At 36.5% G+C, this 23,694-nt stretch overlaps 2 protein-coding genes across 4 annotated transcripts in view; one reads left to right on the top strand and one right to left on the bottom strand.

Moving 5' to 3' along the window:
* The window catches only part of LOC127631249 (choline transporter-like protein 5-B), a 44,168-nt gene extending 25,649 nt beyond the window's left edge, over positions 1 to 18,519 (top strand). For 2 of the 3 annotated variants that reach the window (XM_052109322.1, XM_052109321.1), the window contains exons 8-22: positions 1,260 to 1,383; positions 6,861 to 6,944; positions 7,283 to 7,395; positions 7,840 to 7,971; positions 8,079 to 8,178; positions 8,389 to 8,481; positions 8,816 to 8,903; positions 9,061 to 9,323; positions 11,049 to 11,143; positions 11,345 to 11,448; positions 11,648 to 11,721; positions 12,200 to 12,270; positions 12,384 to 12,472; positions 13,866 to 13,950; positions 14,332 to 15,445. In XM_052109322.1, coding sequence (XP_051965282.1) covers positions 1,260 to 1,383; positions 6,861 to 6,944; positions 7,283 to 7,395; positions 7,840 to 7,971; positions 8,079 to 8,178; positions 8,389 to 8,481; positions 8,816 to 8,903; positions 9,061 to 9,323; positions 11,049 to 11,143; positions 11,345 to 11,448; positions 11,648 to 11,721; positions 12,200 to 12,270; positions 12,384 to 12,472; positions 13,866 to 13,950; positions 14,332 to 14,447 — 1,631 coding nt within the window. In that variant the 3' untranslated portion in view covers positions 14,448 to 15,445. Of the gene's footprint in view, positions 1 to 1,259; positions 1,384 to 6,860; positions 6,945 to 7,282; positions 7,396 to 7,839; positions 7,972 to 8,078; positions 8,179 to 8,388; positions 8,482 to 8,815; positions 8,904 to 9,060; positions 9,324 to 11,048; positions 11,144 to 11,344; positions 11,449 to 11,647; positions 11,722 to 12,199; positions 12,271 to 12,383; positions 12,473 to 13,865; positions 13,951 to 14,331; positions 15,446 to 16,685 lie in introns of those variants that run through there. The other variant, XM_052109323.1, reaches the window with a different exon arrangement.
* Positions 18,520 to 18,994: 475 nt separating this feature from the next.
* On the bottom strand, positions 18,995 to 23,395 carry LOC127630585 (LIM/homeobox protein Lhx8). Its single transcript, XM_052108204.1, has 8 exons — positions 23,264 to 23,395; positions 22,973 to 23,113; positions 21,992 to 22,113; positions 21,681 to 21,901; positions 21,183 to 21,280; positions 20,830 to 20,925; positions 19,446 to 19,599; positions 18,995 to 19,071 (listed from the first exon to the last, which is right to left on the bottom strand). Exons 1-8 carry the CDS (start codon positions 23,393 to 23,395, stop codon positions 18,995 to 18,997), a joined length of 1,041 nt encoding a protein of 346 aa, XP_051964164.1.
* Positions 23,396 to 23,694: the final 299 nt, after the last annotated feature.

Raw genomic sequence — 23,694 nt, 5'->3', positions numbered from 1 at the left:
CAATATAGTAAGATTCGCTTCTTCTGCACTCAGGGGTCAAGAAGCTCGTCTTTCTGTGCTTTCCGCAAAGTACCGTTATTACTGCAATATGCGCACACTCGGATCTAAATCGCGGCTGGCTTGACCGGAGTCATGCAGACGTCCCAGTCCCTCAAGTTGGCTGGCAATGAAATTGACCAAATCCGTATATATCTTTTTTTTTTCCCATACTTTTTTAAATATTTGAGGCATTCATCACTTTTCAGGCATTTTTGCCCTAAGCCATGGTTAAGTTATGAGTGTCGATATGTACGTATTTGCAATATAATCGCAAGTTTTGGTGCTACATTTCAGTGTGTTAAGTTTAAATTAATATCAGCAGTCAAATGAACAAAGACTTTTCCAAATTGACACAATTCCAAAATGATGGTAGAGAGCAAAAAAAAGAAAAACTTTTTGAGTATTTATATTTACATTTATGCATTTGGCAGATGCTTTTATCCAAAGCGACTTAAAGTGCACTTATTACTGGGACAATCCCCCTGGAGCAACCTGGAGTTAAGTGCCTTGTTCAAGGACACAATGGTGGTGGCTGTGGGGATCGAACCAGTGACCTTCTGATTAACAGTTATGTGCTTTAGCCCACTACGCCACCACCACTATTTGAAGAGTTTGAGAAGTGAAGTAGTGCCAGAACAAAGAAAACCCAACATTTATGCCAGAATGTGTCTACTGGTAACAGATGACACATGAGCTAATAATATAATAAAAGCTAATGCTGTTAATTATACAGGGGACTTTGTAACTAGGTACATAAGGAAAATATTAATTTGACTAAAATGTTATTGATTCTGCTGAATAAGTGTTATAAACAGGTAATTGTGCTGCTGGGACTCATGAGTCTCTTCCTCCAATCAGAGTACCTAGATGTAAAACTTGTGAAGAATAGAAGAGATTATTGAGAGAAAATGCCACAAATCAAATATCTCCCATGGCTGAGAATGTCAGTGTCATTTATGTCTCTAAAGGAGGAACAGAATAAACCCAAACCCTTAAAAAGCTGCTACTTATCTTCTCTGAGGAACTCAGGCCATGGAGAATGTAAAAACACAAGAGCAAACAGACACAATACTGTCTGAACTTCTTAAATGTAAAATACATAGTACTGCAAAGTATTAAAGTTCAGAATTAAAGTTGTAAATTTAAAGGATTGATTTGAATTTGGCTCTGTTCTTTGCTGCCAAGTTGTCTTGAAAAAGTCTTTCCATGTTTTTGGTCAGTTCTCCAGAGGTGCTTTCCCGATTTCATCACCAGAAATGGGACGTTAACAGTTGCCAACAAAACAAGCTTTAAAGATGGACTCGGTAAAACCAGGAGCGTCATCGATCTGAGAGACGCCACAGAGTGAGTCACATATTATTAGCTTTTCTTGTTATAGTTTCTAATAAAATTCAGTGTCACCTCACCCATGTAAGCTTACAGGTCTCAAAAAGCAACAGCAGCAGGCCACCATTACATTGATCTTTTGCAGCGCTGTCAGTCATCCTACAGAAATTGTCTGTGTAGCATGCATCAGAGGAGTTAACAGTCATACCTGGTGTGAGCTTGAAATATGTGCGCTGAGCGGGTTCCTCCAATGTCAACCTATAGCATTGACTCTCTTGAGTCTGAGAAGATAATTTATTCCTCAGCCAAATTAAAAGCAACTTTCTGATGTTAATATCATTTTATATAATCACCAAGAACATCCAACTAGCCATAATGATTCTTTAATTTTAATGTTCTTTGGTTGGTTTCCTTTTATGTGTTTTATTAATGTGATTGAAGCTGAATATTTTAGTATAATATTGCAGCTTGATATTTATCTCTGCTGCTGACTAGGTAGATATAGAAGGTGAACAATTCATACATTTATCTCCAACATTTGTTCTGAAATATATTGTCTTTCCAGGTAAGAGAGGACAGTTTTATCTGGGTATGACATTTCGCCTTACAAAGGTCAGAGAGTGTCTGGCCTTTTAAGGCATGTGAATAAGTCAAGTTATGCATGCTTACATGAGTTTTGGCTGCCATAACAGCACTGATGTAAACGCTAGGGGTGAGAGGTAGGGCTGGGTATTGTTACAGATTTTCACAGCTAATGCTGTTAATTATACAGGGGACTTTGTAACTAGGTACATAAGGAAAATATTAATTTGACTAATTATATTTTAATAATTTGCCCCGGCCTTTCTGTGTGGAGTTTGCATGTTCTCCCCGTGTCTGCGTGGGTTCTCTCCGGGTACTCCGGCTTCCTCCCACCATCCAAAAGACATGCAGGCTAGGTTAATTGGTGTCTCCAAAATAATTGCCCTAGGTGTGGATGTGGAGGTGAGTGTGAGTGTATGTCTGTCTATGTGTGGCCCTGCGATGGACTGGCGACCTGTCCAGGGTGTCCCCTGCCTTTCGCCCAATGTTAGCTGGGATAGGCTCCAGCCCCCCGCGACCCTGTACACAGGATAAGCGGTTGACGATGGATGGATGGATGGATATTTTAATAATTTTTCATAATTTTGGTCACATTTTGGCTTTTTAAAAATGAAAAAATAAATGTATTCAATCAATAAATAAGATATTATATTTCATATATTATTTTTGTTACATAATGTTAAATTGCATAATTTGTACTATTTTCAAGTATTATTTACTATTTACATTGATTTGCTAAATCCGGTACTGTATCTTTAACAAATGAGAGAGGTGAGAGGTTACACAGGGTACAATTTTAGATTGGCAAGCAGGTTTCTTGAACAACCCCAATTCCGAATTCTTTAGGACAGTATGAAAAATGCTAATAAAAACAAAAAGGAGTGATTTGTAATCTATATTCAGTTGTAGAGCTTTTTTACATTGAAAGCTCTACAACTAAACATTATATGATGCTTTACCTTGTTAATCTCATTTATTATTATTTTTAATATACAGTAATTTCAAATCAGATAATTGCAACACACTCCAAAAACGTTGGGACAGTCGAGTGTTTACCACTGTGAAACACCATTTCTTCTAATAACACTTATTACGCATTTAGGCACTGAAGACACAAGTTTGTTCTAAAAGTTTAAAAGTGGAATTTTCATCAATTTGTCCATTATACATGTCATCATCTGCACAATTGTACGGGGTCTTCATTGCTGTATTGTGCACTTCATAATGCATCACACATTCTCAATTGGAGATAGCCAGGACTGCAGGCAGGCCAATCTAGCACCCGCACTCATTGCTTATTCGGCCAGTATGTGGTTTGAAGTTGTCACTCTCAAAATTCTGTGATGTCAGTGGAAAAGATGGTGCTGAATGGCAAAAATATTTTTACATATCTGTCTGAATAGCTGTTGTGTGTGAATAGTCCTTAAGAGCTTAAACGTATGGGCTGAATCCAAACTTTTTCAATTTCTTTTACCCTCAGATATATGAACACTTTTTATGCTATTTTCTGCAAATGATTTTTGAAAAAACTTGACGCTTTATCTGATTGCAGAAAGTCAAGGTTTTTACCTCTTGTTGTGTCTTTGGAAACATGCTCAATGCTACTTTTTTGTAGCAAAGTTACAGCTTTGCAGCAAGGAACAGAAAGGTCTTCATTCATTTTTTTTTTCAACATTAAAACTTGAACTTGTCCTTGGTTTATCTAACCATTCTCACCCCACATTCTGCACCTGTATAAACTCAAATTTCTCTGCCTCATCTGAAGGCCAATAATAAAATCAGGCTGCCTACTTTGATATCACTCTAGCTTAGAGAGCTTTTTGATAGATATAATGGCAAACATGAGGGAGGAAGATGTTAGTGTCACAACAAGGTCGTTTTGCATGGCAACAAGATTAATCATGTTTTTCTGCAATGGGAAAAAGTCTGAGTGCAGGAGATAAAAATGCTCATAACACCATGATAAAATCAGATGCTGGAACACATTGCTTCTCTGCTGTAGAGATGCAGCATGCTTCATGAGATCAAGCATCTGTTATCCTTTACAAAACTACCTCATTTCTAACTTTATAACATATACATCTAACTAGTTTATACAGTAAATATAAACTAATAAATCAAATATTTTCAGCACTAAACACTTCTCTCGCCATAGACATTAGAGTAAATGGCATATTAATTTGAGATGAATGAAATACAGTCTGTTTGAAATGTACTTTTGTGTGTGTGTGGGTGTTCACAATTAAGTCAATGAAACATTGAAAATACAGTTGAAATCAGAAGTTTACATACACTTAGGTTGAAGTCATTAAAACTAATTTTTTAATCACTCCACAGATTTTAAATGAGCAACTATATTTTTGGCAAGTCGTTTAGGACATCTACTTTGTGCATGACATGAGTAATTTTTCAAACAATTGTTTACAGACACATTGTTTCACTTGTAATTGACTATATCACAAATCCAGTGGCTCAGAAGTTAACTGTGCTTTTAAGCAGCTTGGAAAATTCCAGAAAATTACGTCAAGCCTTTAGATAATTAGCCAAATAGATTCTGATAGGAGGTGTACTGAATTGGAGGTGTACCTGTGGATGTATTTTAAGGCCTACCTTCAAACTCAGTGCCTCTTTGCTTGATATCATGGGAAAATCTAAATAAATCAGCCAAGTCCTCAGAAAAAATAAATCATGGGCCTCCACAAGTCTCAGGAAGGAGACACATTCTGTCTCCTAGAGATTAACTGATTTTGGTACGGAAAGTGCAAATCAATCCCAGAACAACCGCAAAGGTCCTTGTGAAAATGGATCTATGTCCACAGTTAAACGAGTCCTATATCAACATAACCTGAAAGTCTGCTCAAAAAGGAAGAAGCCAATGCTCCAAAACTGCCATAAAATCCAGACTAAAGTTTGCAAGTGCACATGGGGACAAATATCTTACTTTTTGGAGATATGTATTACGGTCTGATGAATAAAAATGGAACTTTTTGGCCGTAATGACCATCGTTATGTTTGGAGGAAAAAGGATGAGGCTTGCAAGCCGAAGAACACCATCCTAACCATGAAGCATGGGGGTGGCAGCATCATGTTGTGGGGGTGCTTTGCTGCAGGAGGGGCTGGTGCACATCACAAAATAGATGGCATTATGAGTAAGGTAAATTATGTGGATATATTGAAGCAACATCTCAAGACATCAGCCAGGAAGTAAAAGCTCGGTCGCAAATGGGTCTTCCAAATGGACAATGACCCCAAGCATACCTCCAAAGTTGTGGCAAAATGGTATTTGAGTGGCCATCACAAAGCCCTGACTTCAATCCAATAGAACATTTGTGGGCAGAACTGAAAAAGTGTGTGCAAACACACCTACAAACCTGACTCAGTTACACCAGTTATGTCTGGAGGAATGGGACAAATTTCCAGCAACTTATTGTGAGAAGCTTGTGGAAAGCTACCCAAAATATTTGACCCATATTAAACAATTTAAAGGCAACGCTAAAAAATTATACAAAATCTACCACCCCTGTATGACTCCACCCGGGGGTCTCCTAAGCTACCAAATTGGCCTGGTTTCTAGGGAGGGTAGAGTCATATGGTGTAACCTCCTCGTGATCGCTATAATATGGTTCGCTCTCGCTGGGGCACGTGTTGAGTTGTGCGTGGATGCCGCGGTGTATGGCGTGAAGCCTCCACACGTGCTATATGTCTGAGGTATCCGCTCAACAAGCCACGTGATAAGATACGTGGGTTGACTGTCTCAGATGAGGTGGCAGCTGAGATTTGTCCTCTGCCTCGGATTGAGGCGAGTCACTACGTCACAACGAGGATTTAGACTTCCAAACTGGGAGAAAATACAAAAAAGAAAAATAATAATAAAAAATTGTTTGTAAACTTCTGACCCACTGGGAATGTGATGAAAGAAATAAAAGCTGAAGTAAATCATTCTCTCTACTATTATCATTTCAATTCTTAAAATAAAGTGATCCTAACTGACCTAAGACAGGGAATGTTTTCTACAATTAAATGTCAGGAATTGTGAAAAACTGAGTTTTAATGTATTTGGCTAAGGTGTATGTAAACTTCTGACTTCAAATGTATGTCTTTAAAAAAATGCATGAGGAGTAAAAACTCCAGAGAGCATGGGTTGTGAAAATTAGAATGAGAATTGGAATTTTGTAGCTTTTAATTTGTCTGTTAGTTTTTTATCTTACAAATGCTTTTTATTTTATCTATATGATAATGTACTCCTCATAAAAATTGTCAAAATAAACTTTTAACAGATATAAACCCTCAAATACAAGCATTTATTTGCATCTTTTCACTTATGGAAAAATAGACCAGAAATGTTTATGACGTCATCTTAAACTCGGGGGCGTGAACAAGCTTTTGACTAATCAATGCTCTGTACTGTGAGAACATTCCTCCCCCTAAAACCACCTGCCTTTGACTACAAATAGCAAACAGCAAATCATAGTTCTCAACTATAATGTAAACTAAAGTCTACTTGCTATTTTTTTTATGATTATCTATATGTAAAGGAAATGTGCTCATTGAGCCATTTCACATGGACTTTAAGACAGTACTGTACTTCTATCTCTCACAGACTCATATTTGTTTGTCAAATATAATATGGCAATATAATATGAATAGAGGACAAAGTTGATGTCTTCTTATTGAAACATCCACCTGACCACTGTAGATCCAGAATAACCATCCATAGAATGTGTCATTGCCTCTTAGTTTGAAACAGAGCTGTGAGACATGAGTCCAGCCACTGTAGCTGGTACTGAAACCTCCTCATACACTGCTCAGTACAGTTAATAGCAAATCTTTTTGCCAAAATGATAGTGTCAGTGTCCAAGATGCACTGTTTGTATTATTTTTGATTGTTTGCTTGTTCACAATTTTTTTCACAGTGGCATCACTAGCCTGTTGGATGCCAAGGAGGTGGGCATCAAGATCTTTGAGGATTATGCCAGCTCATGGTTTTGGATACTGATGTATGTATAACATATTTTTTTTACATTTAAACAAGTAAACACACAGCTGATGCACCACAGCTGATGGGTTTACACACCTGCATTGAAAAATATTTAACTTTTATGTTTTGTGTTGTTTTGCACATTTTGTTCTTTGAATATTACAATGTTATCAGTTGTGTATTGGTGAATTTTCAGTGTGAAATTTATTTTAATAATGGACAGCACTAGGTTTAAGAGCTCCAACCTCTGCTGTACACATTTCAGAATACTACTCTGTTCTCCAGAGGTCTAAAGATGATCTTGGTTATCAAATTGCACTTGGCGTAGCTGATATGTGGTTATTTGGATGTTTTCAGTGGTCTGGTGTTAAGCATGCTAGTCAGTCTGCTCTTTATTCTGCTGCTGAGGTTCACTGCTGGTGTTCTCTTCTGGATGGTCATCTTTGGTGTCATCATAGCGGTGGGCTATGGTTAGTGATGACTACAGAACACTGCAGACCAAACATGAACTTGGCTATAAATATTTCAATAGTTATTAACTTAACCTTATGTGAAGCTTTACTTGACACCCTAACCTTAACTGACCTTAAAGGGATAGTTCAACAAAAGATAAATATTCTGTCATAGTTTACATACCCTCATTTTGTTTTAAGCCAACATGACATTCTTTTTATGCTGAACAACGCTAAAACAACGCAAGTTCTCACATGAACGGCACTATTAATCAGCTTCTTTCATGCACTCATGAATGTAAAATAGGCACAAGATTTTCACTGAAAAGTGACTTATATGGACTACTTTTATACATTTTTGTATAAACTACAAAATACATTTTTTAAGCTTTAAAGTGAGGCCCAGTGTTTCCTGTGTCTAGTGTTCATACACTGTGTCCTGGCTGTCCCTGTCCTTCACAGGAATATATCATTGTTATTGGGAATACAGTTCACTCAAGGGGAAGCCAGACTCTGATATCACCATTTCAGACATTGGATTTCAGACTGACTTCCGCATTTACCTTCAAATGAGTCAAACCTGGCTGATATTCAGTAAGGTTTCTTTATTTATCTTAATATATGAGCTCTCATGAATGCACTGTTGTTCTGGTTATGAGAATGTTTGATGGAAATGACTGACAGATTGATATTTTCCGCAGTGATATTCTTGTCTATGATTGAGGCTTCCATCATCTTAGTGCTGATATTTCTGCGAAACAGAGTTTGTATTGCCATCGCACTACTAAAGGAGGGGAGCAAGTGAGTATTCTTTCCTTCCTTCCTTCCATCCATCCATCCTTCCTTCCTTCTTTCCCTTCTTCCTCACTCTCTTTACTTCCTTTCTACCTTCATTCCTTCCTTCCTACCATCCACATTTCCTCCCTTTTCTCCTTCCTAACTCAAAATGTAAAAATGCCTTAAGCAAAAGCTGCAAATACTATGTATTTTTGAATCTCTTTCTTTGTACAGGGCAGTTGGCTGCATCATGTCAACACTTTTCTATCCCATCATTACCTTCCTGCTGCTGGCTTTGTGCATAGCGTACTGGGCCGTAACTGCTGTGTATCCAAATCTTTTATCTTCAATTCTTGATTAAGTTTAACCTATTTTTTTAAATGTACGGTTGCATATTTATTTTTGTTATTTGAGTGTGCATCATTAAAGGTGAAACACATTATTTTTAGTTTAATGTGCAGAGTCTAGTGTAGCATCATCAAACCATTGCTCTGTTTGTATGAATGGGTCAACATGTGGGTCAATCAGTGGCGGAGGTTTGTTGCAGGATTATCTGTTTTTCAAACATTAGAAGACAGAGAGAGTGTTTAGGAAAATGTAGTAAAAATGACAGACCTACTATGACTTTAGCTGTTCAGTCTTTAACCACAACTTCGTTCAGATTCCTAGCATCATCTGGTGAGCCAGTGTACAAAGTTATGTCAACACTGCCTGACTGCAAGTATACAAACCTCACTTGTGACCCAGAGGTAAATACTAACTCTGTTTTGAGCCACCACTAATGAACAAATGGTTTTCAGTTCCAAGTTCAAGCATTAGGTCCATTCATATTGATTCTTAATCTGTTGAATCTGATAGCATGTGGGTCACTTTTGTGAATCTTTGTGTTTATTGATTGTGTTTCAGACCTTCAGCCAATCAAACGTGACTAAACTATGTCCAGGCTCCCAGTGCACATTTGCTTTTTATGGTGGAGAGAGTGCGTACCACAGTTACATCTTTGTTCTTCAGCTCTGCAATCTACTTGTATTCCTCTGGTTGGTGAATTTCACCATAGCCCTGGGCCAGTGCACACTAGCAGGGGCTTTTGCCTCTTACTACTGGGCCTTAAGGAAGCCTGCTGACATTCCACCTTACCCCTTAGCTTCATCATTTGGAAGGGCTTTAAGGTATGTTGCCATTGCTGGTTTAGAAGTACAGAGGTGATTGTTAATGTCTGTGTTTGTAAGTCAAAAACTGATGTGTGCTATGCTCTGTTTGAGGACTGTAGAACTACATAAAATTATAACTTTACAGGAATATTCCAAGTTCAATACAAGTTAAAGGAATATTCAAGGTTTAATACAAGTTAAGCTCATTCGACAGCCTTTGTGGCATAATATTGATTACCACAAAAATGTATTTAGTCTCAATCCCTCCTTTTCTTTAAAAAAGCAAATATTCCACTGCTGGAGTTGTGAGTTTGAATCTAGGGAGTGCTGAGTGACTCCAGTCAGGTCTCCTAAGCAACCAAATTGGCCCAGTTGCTAGGCAGCCTAGAGTCACATGGGGTAACCTCCTCGTGGTCGCAATTAGTGGTTCTCGTTCTCAATGGGGCACGTGGTAAGTTGTGCGTGGATCACGGAGAGTAGCATGAGCCTCCCGTACTGTGAGTCTCCGCTGTGTCATGCACAGTGAGCCACATGATACGATTGACTGTCTCAGAAGCAGAGGCAATCCACCACCTGGATTGAAGTGAGTAACCACACCACTATGAATACCTTCTGAGTAGTGGGAATTGGGCATTCCAAATTGGGAGAAAAGGGGATAAATAAAGCAAAAATCTGGGCTACAGTGAGGCACTTACAATGGAAGTGAATGGGGGGGCAATATACTTTTGTTCAAAAGTGTAGCTACAAAACTTAAATTATATGCATGTTAACATGATTTATGTGTGATAAACTCACCTTTCCTGTGTAAAGTTATTGCCAATTTCACAACTTTGTTGCCATGACAATGTAACATCAACATACCCTAAAATCCTAAAATGACTATAAAAATGTCAATTTTAACTACATTACAGCATAAATAATACATGAGTTTAAATAGAAGAAATAATGTAAGTACTTTTATAAAATTATAAGCTTCAAATTTAACAAATTGGCCACATTCACTTCCGTTGTAAGTGCCTCACTGTAACCTCAATTCTTGTTTTTTCTTAAAGAAAAGGAGGGACAAGTCGAAATTGATTTGTGTGGTTATCAACATTATGCCACCAATGCTGTCAGTTGAGCTTAACTTGTTGAACACAGAATATTCCTTTAAGCTCAATCAACAGCATCTGTGGCATAAAATCAACTAACTTGATTCAAATGTTAAGAACTTTTAAAATTAGGCACTTACAATGGAAGTGAATGAGGTTAGTCCAAACACATTAAAATACACACTTTGTTTCCAAAGCATAGCCACAAGGTGTAAACATTATATGTTACTATAATTTTAGTTTGATTAAAATCTCTGTTCTACATGATTTAAGTATGGTAAAATCATTCCTAGAATTATAGGGTTTATCTTCCTTGCGTCATCATGCCGACAAAGTTGTAATACTGTATATACTTTTACATACTGTATGTACAGTTAGTAAGCAATTTTATTTAATATTTAAGTCTTGTGACTGTACTTTTGAAACAGTATGCATTGTAGCGTTTATAGACTAGCCACATTGTTAGTGCCTTAATGTAACCAGGATATTTGCTTTTGTTTTGTTTAATTAATACAAATTAAAATATCTCAATACATTTTTGTGAGAATCAACATTTTGCCACAAATGCTGTCGATTGAGCTTAACTGAACCTAGAACGTTCCTTTGATTAAATCAAAGACAATTTTATTGAATGGAAAATGTAATGTTGCAGGTATCACGCTGGCTCGCTTGCATTTGGAGCTTTGATTCTGTCCATCGTACAATTCATACGGATTGTTCTGGAGTATCTCAAACACAAACTGAAAGGTAAAAACTAAAAAATTTAAAAAGTTTGAAAAATGAACCTTGGCTTCATAATTTCACATATCATTGAAGTAGTATTACCAATCTATGTTTTCTAATTTATTGGTTATCTTCCAGATAAACCCACATAATACATCCATTTCAGTGAGATAAGTTTAAGTAGAATGGACAGTGTATAATTATATAGTTCCATCTTTCACACAGGTGCTCACAATGCTTTTGCACGCTTCCTGTTGTGCTGCCTCAAATGCTGCTTCTGGTGCCTTGAGCGCTTCATCAAGTTCATGAACAGAAATGCTTACATTATGGTGAGTCAAAACCAACCCACTTTTTCTAGGAACAAGGATTACATAACTTTACTCTTGGTGTTTTATTAATATTATTAGTGTTTTTGAAGTTCAGCATGCCTTTTAAATGTTTAAATATGAAAGGTATTGTGACACAGGTAGACATGTGATGTAGTAGGTTATATTGATGTCATTTCTTTCTTTTCATTTGTGCCCTCAGATTGCAATATACGGCAAGAATTTCTGTGCCTCAGCATGGGATGCTTTCTTCCTTTTAATGAGGAATGTTATGAGGTAAGACTGAGCACAGCTCAAACATTTATAAACCCGGTCTTATTGTCAATGCTAAAAACTGCAAGGAGTCTGTCACCCACATACACAAACACAAACACACCATTTTTTTCTTTTTCTTCTGTGACAATGACATTGCCAGAAGGTTTTTCTGGGTACTGTTGCTATCATATATGTTTTTCTTGATGCAATATCATCAGTGGTTTATTAATATTAAATTCCTCTAAATGCAGCCTCCATACCATAAAACACATACATTTTGTTGTCTAATGTTTTTCTTTTATGTCTTTTGAGCTTGATTTCAACAATTGTCCATTAATTTAATAGAATCCATGCATGAAAAAACACAACTCTTATTATCAACAATTTAAATGCAAATTCTTGGACTTTTTCTTAATGTAAAGTACCTAATTTAAGTAATAAGACTAAACATTACAACTTAAAGCATATCTTTTTTTTATTAATTTTGTTTTTTCACTAGGGTTACTGTTCTGGACAAGGTGACTGACTTCCTGCTGTTCTTAGGCAAACTGTTGATCTCAGGAATTGTGGGTGAGTGTCATACAGACTTGTTATATTCTGAATCTTTGAAATGGAACAGCATGTGAACAGATTAACATCCTTAGCTCTTTTTGATTGTGGATGATATGTATGTTTTCTCGCAGGTGCCCTTGCTTTCTTTTTCTTCACCCGCCAAATTCCAGGTATCCAGGAAGAGGTGCCATCATTAAATTATTATTGGGTCCCTTTACTGGTGAGTGTAAGCATCACAACTTGCATTTGTTGTAGAAAATATGCTTTTATGTGTTGTGACATTTAGTTCTTAGATTTAAATAGATTTATCACAACCTGGAAACATAAGGGCATTTTACATTTGTGATTTCCAGGCCTGTAAAATTCAGGTTCCAGGTTCAATACAAGTTAAGCTCAATCGACAGCATTTGTGGTATAATGTTGATTACCACAAACATTTATTTAGACTTGTTTCTCCTGTTCTTTAAAAAAGAATAAATCGAGGCTACTTTTTCAAAAGTTAAGCCACAATATATACTAGGGCTGCAACGGTGCACAAAATTCACGGTTCGGTACATATCTTGGTTTTGGTGTCACAGTTCAGTACGGTTTCGGTACAGCAGGGAAAACAAAGAATCTGTCTTTAAATTACTTATTTTGAAAACACAGTGGCTGATGGGCAACAATTCTTATTGTGAAGGCTCATTTATACATGACTGCACTTTTTCTTCAATGAAATTACAATACAAAACTTAAGAGCCTCTTATATGCACATTGTATAAAAACATAAATAATAATAAAAGTAAAGAAAATGTGCAATTATAATAAGAGTAACAAAATTAAGTAATTAGCAGCGCAGATTTCTACTTGTTCTTGTCACTCAATGTCCAAGTGTTGTTTTCAGCAAAATCAGAATATCCACATTATCAGAGGAGAGTGCGGATCTGTTAGCATTGACAGTGTCCCCTGCTGGACAATTACAGCATGTGCTTCTTTATAAAGAGCAGACACTACAGAATTGCTGAAATGCTTTCTTGTAGGAACATTATAATTGGGCTCAAGCACGTTAAGCAGATACTAAATCCGGTGTTCTCGAAGACTGTGTATGCTCGCATGTCTGCAAATAAATACTCATGTGCCATTCTTTATCGCTTTAGCTCTGTCTGAGCTTGCAGCAAGAGGCTGCTTGAATGCCGTGGCAAGACTAACTTGCACAGGTTGTTTATGCTTTGCTCCTGTAAGCTCAGGAGACACATGTGGATGATGTTGCAGAAAATGAGTCATCATGTTAGATGTGCTTCCTGAGCCATACCCGACTTCGGTGAAACAGGCACTGTGTCTCAATCAGCAAACTTCCCATGTCATGAATCAGTATATTGTGAACATGAATTCGGGCACTGGCGAGGGTGTTCATCCATTGAACATTGATACAATTATGACTCAGTCACCTGTGACATGTTACATTTCTGAGTTTAAACCCTCCAAAAATTGGCCACGTTCACTTTCATTCTCCCCATGTGCTTCCATTGTAAGTGCCTCACTGTAAGCTTGATTTTTGTTTTGTTTTTGTTTTTCAACTGAAAAAGACAATCTCGATATATTCTAATGTAATTTCTCCCTTTTTTCATACACAGACTGTGATATTTGGATCATATATGATTGCACATGGATTCTTTAATGTGTATGCCATGTGTGTAGATACATTGTTCCTCTGCTTCTGTAAGTATTCCTTTCTACATACACAATATCTAGTCATGTATGTTTAATTAAAAATAACCAAACTGCATTGATTTATTTATCTTAAACATGCCATGGCTTTTTCTTCTTTTATAAATACCCACTGGTCTTCCTTAACATCCTTCCTCTCTTTTTTTCTGTCATGTCTATTATGACTTTTTTCTCTGTGTTCTCTAATAATCAAACTGACTTGATTTGTATGTACTGTATTTAGATTGATAACTTTGATTCCTTTGACATCACCTCAAACTTTAAAATTACTGACTAACTCTTTCCTTTTTCTTCTTTTCCTTTTCACGCTGCGGCTCTCCTCCATCACTCTTCCATTCGTCTTCCCGTCTGATTTTATGGGACACCCTTCAGGTGAAGATCTTGAAAGGAATGATGGCAGTCCATCCAAACCTTATTACATGCCTCTAGGCTTGCATAGGATACTTAAAAAAAATTACAATACAAGCAAGAAGTATGCTGTGTCCTGAACTTCCCATCTCAGTGGGACTTAAAGAACAGCACTAGTAATGTAGCACACTGCATCTATCCCGCAGCCGAGCATGGCCTTCTGGGATATGGAATCAGGAGTCATTAACAACCCTTGCATCGCCTTTAAACTTTCTGCTGATACTGTCTGGCTCTTGCCATTTTGCTTTACTGTTTTTCTTTTTCCTTCTTTTTCTTTCTGCTGGAATTACAGTATGTCCATAATTGCCTTACCCACTTACCTAAAGAAATTAAAGGGATAGTACACCCAAAAATGATTTCACTACCTACTGAATGGTGATAGAGGCTGTCATTCTGCCTTACATCTCTTTTTGTGTTCCACGGAAGAAAGTCAAATGTGTTTGAAACAACACGAGGTGGAAATTATGACTGAACTATTGTTTTTTGGGTGAGCTATTCCTTTCAGGTTTGATAATGCTGTGTTAGCCAGTTATTAAACAAGTCAGGGTGAAAGGTTTTATTCTAGATATTTACTCTAATAAAGTAACAAACTATCTTGTGGTATCTGTTAGTTTCCTCCTACTCTTTGTATAGAAAACTTGATTTCATGCCATTTCTGTTTTAAAAGCCATATAACTATAAGTACATTGATGTGCACATAGATTGACTGATTTTAGTCTGTGAGTGAAAGGCATTTTATATTAGCTTTGTCATATCCTAATGGCTAATGCCCATTGTATGGAGAGAATCAGAATAGTTACAGTGTATATTCTCTCATTATAATGTTTTGAAGAAATCTAAGATTTTTCAGGTGTTCTAATGGCTGTCTTCAGTAAATGTGCCTAGTTTTAAAAGGATAAGTGCTATACTCCTTTGTGTGTTTTTTTCTCACTTGTTTTGTTTTTTTGCAAACAACCTATACTTTTTTCAAATTTATATAAGGAAAATATAAGCCATTTTCTCTAATTTTTTAATGTTCTGACCAGTTTTCTTCCTGTGTCAACTCTGTGATGCTCAGTAAAATTAAATGTATTTTAATGAGGGAAAGTTTTGTAAAAACACAAAAAACAAAAATTGTTTAAAAGTGTTTATTGCTTTAGAATAAAGCTGATCTAAATGTTATAAATGGTTATAACTTCTTTTTTATTATTCATGCTACATTATGTTAACAGAATTGTTATATATAAATATATATTTAATCAGAAATATATATTGTATTGAAATAATACAGTGGCCTCAAAAAATACAGTATTGTGACATTTTATCACATATGTATGAATGTTACTGAATAACTTAATGTCAAACCAAGTGGCATTTATATGAAACAAAAATAGCACAAGCACACTTTCAAGCAAAACATTTCTTAAAGGGATAGTTCATCCAAAAATGAAAATTCTCTCATCATTTACTCACCCTCATGCCTTCTCAGATGTGAATTACTTTCTTTCTTCTGCCCAGCATTAAAAAAAAAAGTTTTTTTATAAGAATATCTCAGCTCTGTTGGTCCATTCAATGTAAGTGAATGGTGGCTAGAAGTTTGAAGTTCCAAAATGAACATAAAGGCAGCATAAAAGTAATCCATAAAAATCCAGTGGTTAAAGCCATGTCTTCTGAAGTGATGTGGGTGAGAAACAATATGTAAGTCCTTTTTACTGTGCGTTGTCCTCTGTGCCAAGTAGGTGGCGATGTGAACAAAGAATGTGAATCAAATACAAAATAAGAATGTGAAAGTGGAGATTTATTGTAAAAAAAGAGTTGAATATTGACCTGTTTCTCACCCACACCTATCATATCGCTTCAGAAAACATGGTTTTAACCACTTGAATCGTTTGGATTACTTTTATGCTACTGTTATGTGCTTTTTTAGAGCTTCAAAGCTCTGTAAACCATTCACTTGCCTTGAATGGACCTACGGAGCTGAGATATTCTGCTATATAGCTTAAGTAAGTATATCTTTTTATAGTTTGTTAAAAGTTATTGAAAAACTGCCAAAGAAAAGTGAAAAAAGGTCAGCCATCATTTGCTTGCAGATGTCTCTTGAAATTTATCTTGTGATTATTATCTTTGCAATGGACATTGATGTGGCTTGAGTGTCCAAATATATATATTGGAGGCCAATGTATATGAAAACCTTTGTTAATAGTATAAGTGAATTAGCTAGTTAATCAAATGCATGGCAACTTTCTCCACTGAAGTTGTTTCCCAGCTGTGCTACTGATTGGTACAATCTCTCATTAATGATTGATCTACTGTAATGTTGCTTGTGTTCCTGTTCTCAGTGATGGATCTGGAGAAGAATGACGGCTCAGCATCCCGCCCCTATTACATGGGCAGCAGTTTGCGTGCCATCCTAAACAGAAGACAGTAGAAACAATGGCAAAACAATACATAGAGCGAAATGTTTTGAGAGTTAACATCTATGACTTTTAAAGGCTGGTTACTGTAAGTATTTTAGCATTTGTATTTAATGTAGATCTCGTCAGATGCTCAATGGTAGAAAAATAAGAGGGTTTGATCTGATGCCCCTTTTATATGTTCAAAATAAAACATTAAATATTGTTAACAGAAAGCTTAGCAATCTGAGTAGGGGTGCAGACAAGTGCGCACTTTGTCAATACTTATATAGAGCTGATGGCTAATGGCAGACTGGGTTTGAATCTGGCATATGTCTCGATTCCTCTACTGCACTCTAAATAAAGGTTAGATTTAGAGAGCATTACATTATGCAAGAAGGCTTTTTACTTTCTGAATTCCTGTGAGTCTTTCAGGGCACTGGGCAAAGTCACAGGTAACATCATGATAAAAACATTTAAGCTTTTATCATGATGTCAGGTAGGGTGAATACTGATAAAGAGGGACACTTAAGCTTAATAATATCTCTTTATGTGTATATTGTTCCATTGTTACAAAATCAACATAAACTAGTGTGGTATGTCATTCCCAATGACAAATGATCAGAAAGTGTACCACTTTACCTGCATTCACCCATAGTCACCCTGCTGGGGCCATATTGCAAGGTATTTCAGATGCTTTTCAAATATGATGGGGACATTTTACTCCATTTTGCTTTCACGTTGCTGTTCATGGATGTGTAAGGGAGAGAGAGAAATGGAAACCAACCTGTGTGCATGGAACTGTCTCACTTTGCATCCCGCTTTTATGCGTTTTAGACATTTTATTACAGTTTCCTGTCTTTTATATCAGCATCCCCCATTTGGGGAGAGATGCTGTACGTGAAACTGCCACTTCTCTCATATTGAGAAAATTACAGATGACACTTAATCAGTATTCGCTAAATGGGTTGTCTCTTAACTTTTTTAAGTTGCTGTTTGTACTAGCCGTTCAGCTGAAGTGCCTTTTACCAACATGCAGTTATCAGCTCTCTTAACCTTAACCACATGTTGATTCAACCCCTTTTCTGCTGTGCAGAACTTATAATTCTATTTATTCCTTCCTTATTTCCTTTGGTAACTATCAGAATGAGTGCTCTCTAACGGTATGAGGTTACACCCCACACTGCTTAATCATTGTGTTCATTCACACTTTATTTAAGCCAAATGTGGACTGAATATTTGCTATTATTTTTTCCACCATTATTCAGTGTTAATAACACTTGATATATGTCATAGAGGATTGGTAGTGAGTTTCTGCTTAACATTTTATGAGATGATGTAATTGCCAACAATTTATTCATTCGATGTTTTAATCATTACGTTATTTTTGCATGAAGGACCATTTCAATTTGTCATTTGAAAAGGATATTGCTTTAAGTAGTTGAATCAAGTTGTATTCTTTGCTGAATTTGAGCAGTAATACAGTGTGTGCATGTGATGAAATGTTATGCAGCTGTCCTTATAACATTATTCAACCAATACATTTTGAATTATTTTGCTTCACCACAGTTGAGTTGACCTGCAGGGCTTCCTTTGTCAAACCACTGTGATTAGTTTCTTCATCTTATTGTCAAGAAACTTTTTAATTCTCTTCATATTTGACAATGTGGTTAGCATGCTTTTGTTATTTTTCTGAACCTAAATCATGCCATTTTGTGACGCATAATAACATTTTGTAATCTGTGTGGATGCGAGGATAAAGTTAATAAAGTATTTCTGATAGACACCTGAACATAGTGCAAGTTATTCACATTTATTTAGACCACATGGGGTAAAAAAACAAAAATAATTAAAAACTTTCTGAACACATACAATTTTTAAAAACTGTTCCAATTGACAATGTCAAGACACTTATTAGCACACTGTACAAACAAAGATAAAATGGCTATGCATCCCTGATGACAGCAGCAAAACTTGTAGTTTCATGATTCATTTTCATCTATCATTTAAACCAATTTTTTAGGGCATACAGAAAACAATTACCTATTTAACTTTACAACAACTTCACAAATTTGATGTTGATGTGTCTATGAATTGCTGTTACCTCCAGCATTGATTATAGTTCAGTATCCGAGGTAGAGAGGACATTACAATTTGGCTACATTAATTGAGACACCATTTACAAATGAATGGTACTATAAGCATTTTGGAAGAATAAACAGTATAAATAGGAGAGAGCAGCAATCAAGGGCGATTTAGCTGCTGCTGATTGGTAGATTACTTGTTTGGTGCGAGAGAAAGGGCTGATAGAGCAGAGATGATGGTGTGTGCACTGCATGGAGACAAAAAAGAAACAAAGCCATTAACAAAAGCATAAATACACAAACACATTGGGACAAATTCATCTCATCTTTACACTATAAATTCTTTTTCCAAATGCAATTCATTGATATCTCTCAATGTGGCTAAGAAGAACATTTGAAAAGTTCAAAATTGAATTGCTCCAATAATTGGAAAATTACTTAATACACAATTTATGCATAGTAAGTGGGCATAATTTTTACATAATTAAGCACTCTCATTTAATGTGTTAAAGCCTTCGTTTTTATTTTTAGTATTATTATTGAACAGCTTTTCAAAAGTTGGTCCGTTGCAGTGTACAAGATTTGGAGTCCACTTAATTTGTGTACGAGTGGATTTGCTTACTGTCAATGCAGCAGTGAGTTGTGTAATGCAGCTCATTTAGCATGGGCTGGGAGAGATGGACCGGCTGGAGTGTAGACATGTCACTTGCTGGTACTGCTGAAAGAGGTGGAGAAATATGCTTCTTATGGCGGGCCCGACAGTTCTGAAACCAGACCTGATCAGGAAAGATAAGAATATATTGATAAGGGGAAATTCAAATGAATGTCTAATAGTAAAGAATGAGAAGGCATATTTCCGAAGACTTGTAAGGGTTGTACAGAGTCCACTTACTGAAACCAATAAATATATAATGCTTTTTATGGCCCAAAACATACTCTACTCAAGTACGCAAATGCATCTTAAACACAAGCTCGATTTCATGCGTCGATGTGTTCTGAAATGTGTCTAAAGGCCCTGAAACAATGTAACTACGCATTCTCAACATTGCCACAAGGAGCACTATAGCGGGATTAGTGTGAACTGTCCACTTCTACGTTGAGTTTCCTCTTTCAAGTCAACTACTGTCATGGCAGAAGCAAAAGTTTGAAGAGAATATTGCTTAAAACGTAAGTTAAGTTCAATATATGTATAGCAACGTACCTAGATAAAAACACATCCAGTTTAATGTCACAGGCATTTGAAGGTATCTCTATCGCCCCCTTGAGTACTGAGATTTGTTCCCGCAACAGTAATGCAAAAACACATGTTAAGCTTGTTCAACTGGACCGCGAGTTGGCAATATGGTGGCAAAGGACTTGCATCTGCGTTCATGTACTTGCTTATATTAAGTTTCAGCCTTATGCAGGGGCGGACAGGGAAAAGAAATCAGCCACGGGTTTTTACATCGAAACTGGCCCTAAACTTGTTGTCGCTGTCCTTTTCTGCATATCGCTGCCCCCTTCGGCATATCGTGGTGCCATTTTGTGGCCCTTTCTGCATAACGCGGCAGCCCATTTTAGCTTATCGCGGCCCATTCGGCCCTGTTTTGCCGGCGGACCACCGGGAAAAGTCCTGGTTCTCCCGATGGCCAGTCCACCCCTGGATTTATGGGTGTTAACAGCCCATCATCCCCACTGTTAATACAATGTTATAACCACGTTATTACATTATTATTCAAAATTTAAAACATACTATTAATTTGAAATGCCTTGATGGATATCTAGAACATATTTTAAAGATTTTATTCAGAAACCTTATGGAACAGAAATCATGAATACCAACAAAAATGTAGTCAGACAACAATGCTTTTCAAGCTACAATGGTTTTAAATCATAACACTGTGAGATAGCAACATAAAAGGCATTATATGTTTGCATAAACACCTTTATGGCCTCTATAATGGATGTAAGACTCCTAACTCAATTTAGACTCTTTTAAAACTGCTGTAAGTTTTAAAGTCTCTAACCTGAATGACGCGTCGACTAAGCCCAGTCTGTTCAGCCAGTCTCTGCAGTGTCTGTGCGTCCGGGTTATTATCTTGGGCAAAAAGAGCCTGCATGACCTATATGTCAAATAAATCACAATGTGATGTCACCAGGAGCAAAGATTGCAAGCCGCAAAATTTGATTGATCACTTTTTCAAAATTAGTGTTGTATCAAACCCCAAGCATTCTTTTTAGATAACACCTACTACAGTCAAAAACTGTCAAAATAAAACCTGATATATTACATTGAGTGTGTGGAACAAAATGAGTATGTGCAACAAAAAAATTTAAGTTAGCATGTATTGAGTAACTGAGACTGTATGTTTTGGTTTACCTGTAGCTGGTCTGAAGTGAAACTGGTGCGTGCTCTTTTAGATGGTTTTTGGTATATCTCACACACTGTCTGTGCACCATCAGAACAGACAGTTTTCCCTTGAATAATAAAAGGAAGGCACATTTATTAAGGAAGGAATACTGCAGCACTATATTAGACAAACAAATGTCCTTATAAATGAAGTAAATAAGGTCTCGAGTTTTAAAAGGCTATACTGTCTGTAGAACAAAAGAAGAATATCCAAACCAAACAACTGCATCTTTTTCCTTAAATCTGGCCTTGATCAAAGCTCAAAGCTGAAATCAGTTTTATATAAAAATAAATAATGTTTTACATTTACACATCTTAATAGTTATATGTTTCTTTTTTACTCAAACTATGCAAATCATGCCCAATTCATCTTGAAATAAGACAAGAAATTATGCAATTATCTTCTTAAAAATACATAAAAATCTGTATATCTTTTTACGCATGCACTTTTATGCACTCTGGGCTCACCTTTTTCAACGGCCCCTTTGAGTTTGTCCAGCATGCTGTCGTAATGCACTCTACACAACACCTTTTGCCCAACCAAAGAAAACTCGTCGCCTGTGGATAGCTGCCTCTTGCAAGAGAAGCAAGAGAAGCATGCCAAGTGATAAACATTTCCTTTCGCCCTGCGCACCCAGTCCGTAGAGTGAACAGTTTCTCCACAGCAAGAGCACCATGTCTGATACCTCCTTTCAAACATAATTGCATTTGGATTATGCTAAACACAAACGGCAACAAAAGTTACAACCTTGTTTCCTTGGACAGCAGAAGTAGCCTACCTGAAGTAATCTATTTTGCAGAAGACCTCTTTCCCTCTGATGTAGCAACTCGTGTGTCCGCTCAGGGTTGTTTGGCACACACTGCATGAAAGGCATCTTGCATGCCAGCATAAGTCATTTACCTACATTCAACAAATACACCAAAGTGTTCAGGTGTGAGAGTGATCAAAAACTTTAAATGGCTTGATTAAAGATTAGTGTCCAGTTTCCACCTGGGAAAGTTAGACATCTTACATTAGACTCAGCAGGCAACTGATGGTATTGATTATTCATTCTATTCAATTCACATTCACAAATCGTTCATTTGAAACAATTCATTTTAATATGTAAGATATTGAGATAATACTTATTCAAAATAAACACTTCAGAAAAGAGTGCGCCATTTCAAACACATTTGGCATTTCATGACATCTCAAGTATTCTATAACAAATCTGTTCACCCCGCTTAATAAAAACAATATGTTTTATGGGGATTCAACCAGGGCTTTTTACCCTAAATACTATCCTTCACCTATTTTTTCTCAAAACAAAGGATAATTTCAGGGATTCTCAATATACATACATTTTCAAATTTTTTTTAATTATTAAATATTAGATCAAATTGCCTCACAATAAGCAGTGCATAGTGACAAAATGTGTTAAGGAAAGTTCTATAGTTTTTGTTGCTTTTTAGAGTTTTGGGAGAAAATGTTTAGTTACATTGGCTTTAGCCCAATTGTAACTTTTTCTCTTACATTTGTATTAATATTTGGAACACGGTGACGTTCTAAATAATTTAGTTGGAAAAACGAACAACATTGGTGAAATCTAGATATCCAAATAGTAAACAAAATAAAGCAACATTTTAATACCGGCTTATTAAAACGAATCGTTTCGAACGATTCGCTCAAATGAATCGGACCTCCTAAACGCTATTGATTATACAACATTTAAAATTGTCAATGAATTGTAAAAATATTCCAAACAAAATATCGTCCTCACCTTGAGGAGATACCTGTCTAGGATGTCCTCTCTGCATCTTGCGCAAACTGCTTTACCTTGGAATGCATCAGATGCCATCGCTTGGTGTAAACCAGACGGAGAAGCCAGATCAGACCGGCCATTCACAGCTTCTGATGAACTCTGTAGAGAAAATATAAGCTATATGTATATTTGTTTAGTCTAACATTCAATCTAATAATAGGTTATATAAGACATTAACGAGTATGTTTTAATAAGAATCTCATTTATTGATGGCTGGTGAGATTATAGTCACACCAAAAACATTTTTACCATGTCCCATGCAATCTCTTTACACCTGCCGGCAAAATCCTCAGACTCAGTGCGATCCTGATGTTGTGGTGAATGTGCTACGGGTTTCCAAACCTTTAAATACGCTCTCCATCCCATAAGCATCATGCACATTTCGCTTCACCATGACAACCTTAACAATTACCAAAACTACATTTACTACATTTAAACAAAAGAATTTGAGTCATTATGAAAAACACGTCCGACTCTTGGAGTAGTCCTAATGGTTATCCATGTAGTATATTATGTACTTGAAATGCGCGTTAGGGATTTTGAAACACAATAATGCCTTCACCCCAAACGTATCAATTTCGTATGCCAGTCAAAATATCTGAGGAGTCAGAGGAAGAAGAGAAATGATTTATTTAATAACAGCAATTCAAATCCCACGTTTAGCACAAACGCCTAACCAG

Source organism: Xyrauchen texanus, chromosome 37, assembly GCF_025860055.1.
Source record: "Xyrauchen texanus isolate HMW12.3.18 chromosome 37, RBS_HiC_50CHRs, whole genome shotgun sequence".
NCBI lineage: Eukaryota > Metazoa > Chordata > Actinopteri > Cypriniformes > Catostomidae > Xyrauchen > Xyrauchen texanus.
Note: the sequence above shows the minus strand (reverse complement) of the source record. Positions and strands in the feature narration are given on the sequence as shown.

Excerpts from the sequence above, each read along its gene's own strand:
- LOC127630585 (XM_052108204.1), bottom strand. The coding sequence starts at position 23,395 with ATGTGCATGATGCTTATGGGATGGAGAGCGTATTTAAAGGTTTGGAAA. Across the intron at positions 21,902-21,991 it reads TGCAAAATAGATTACTTCAG|GAGGTATCAGACATGGTGCT; the intron begins GTAGGCTACTTC and ends TATGTTTGAAAG. Across the intron at positions 19,072-19,445 it reads AACTCACTGCTGCATTGACA|TGCACACACCATCATCTCTG; the intron begins GTAAGCAAATCC and ends GTCTCCATGCAG.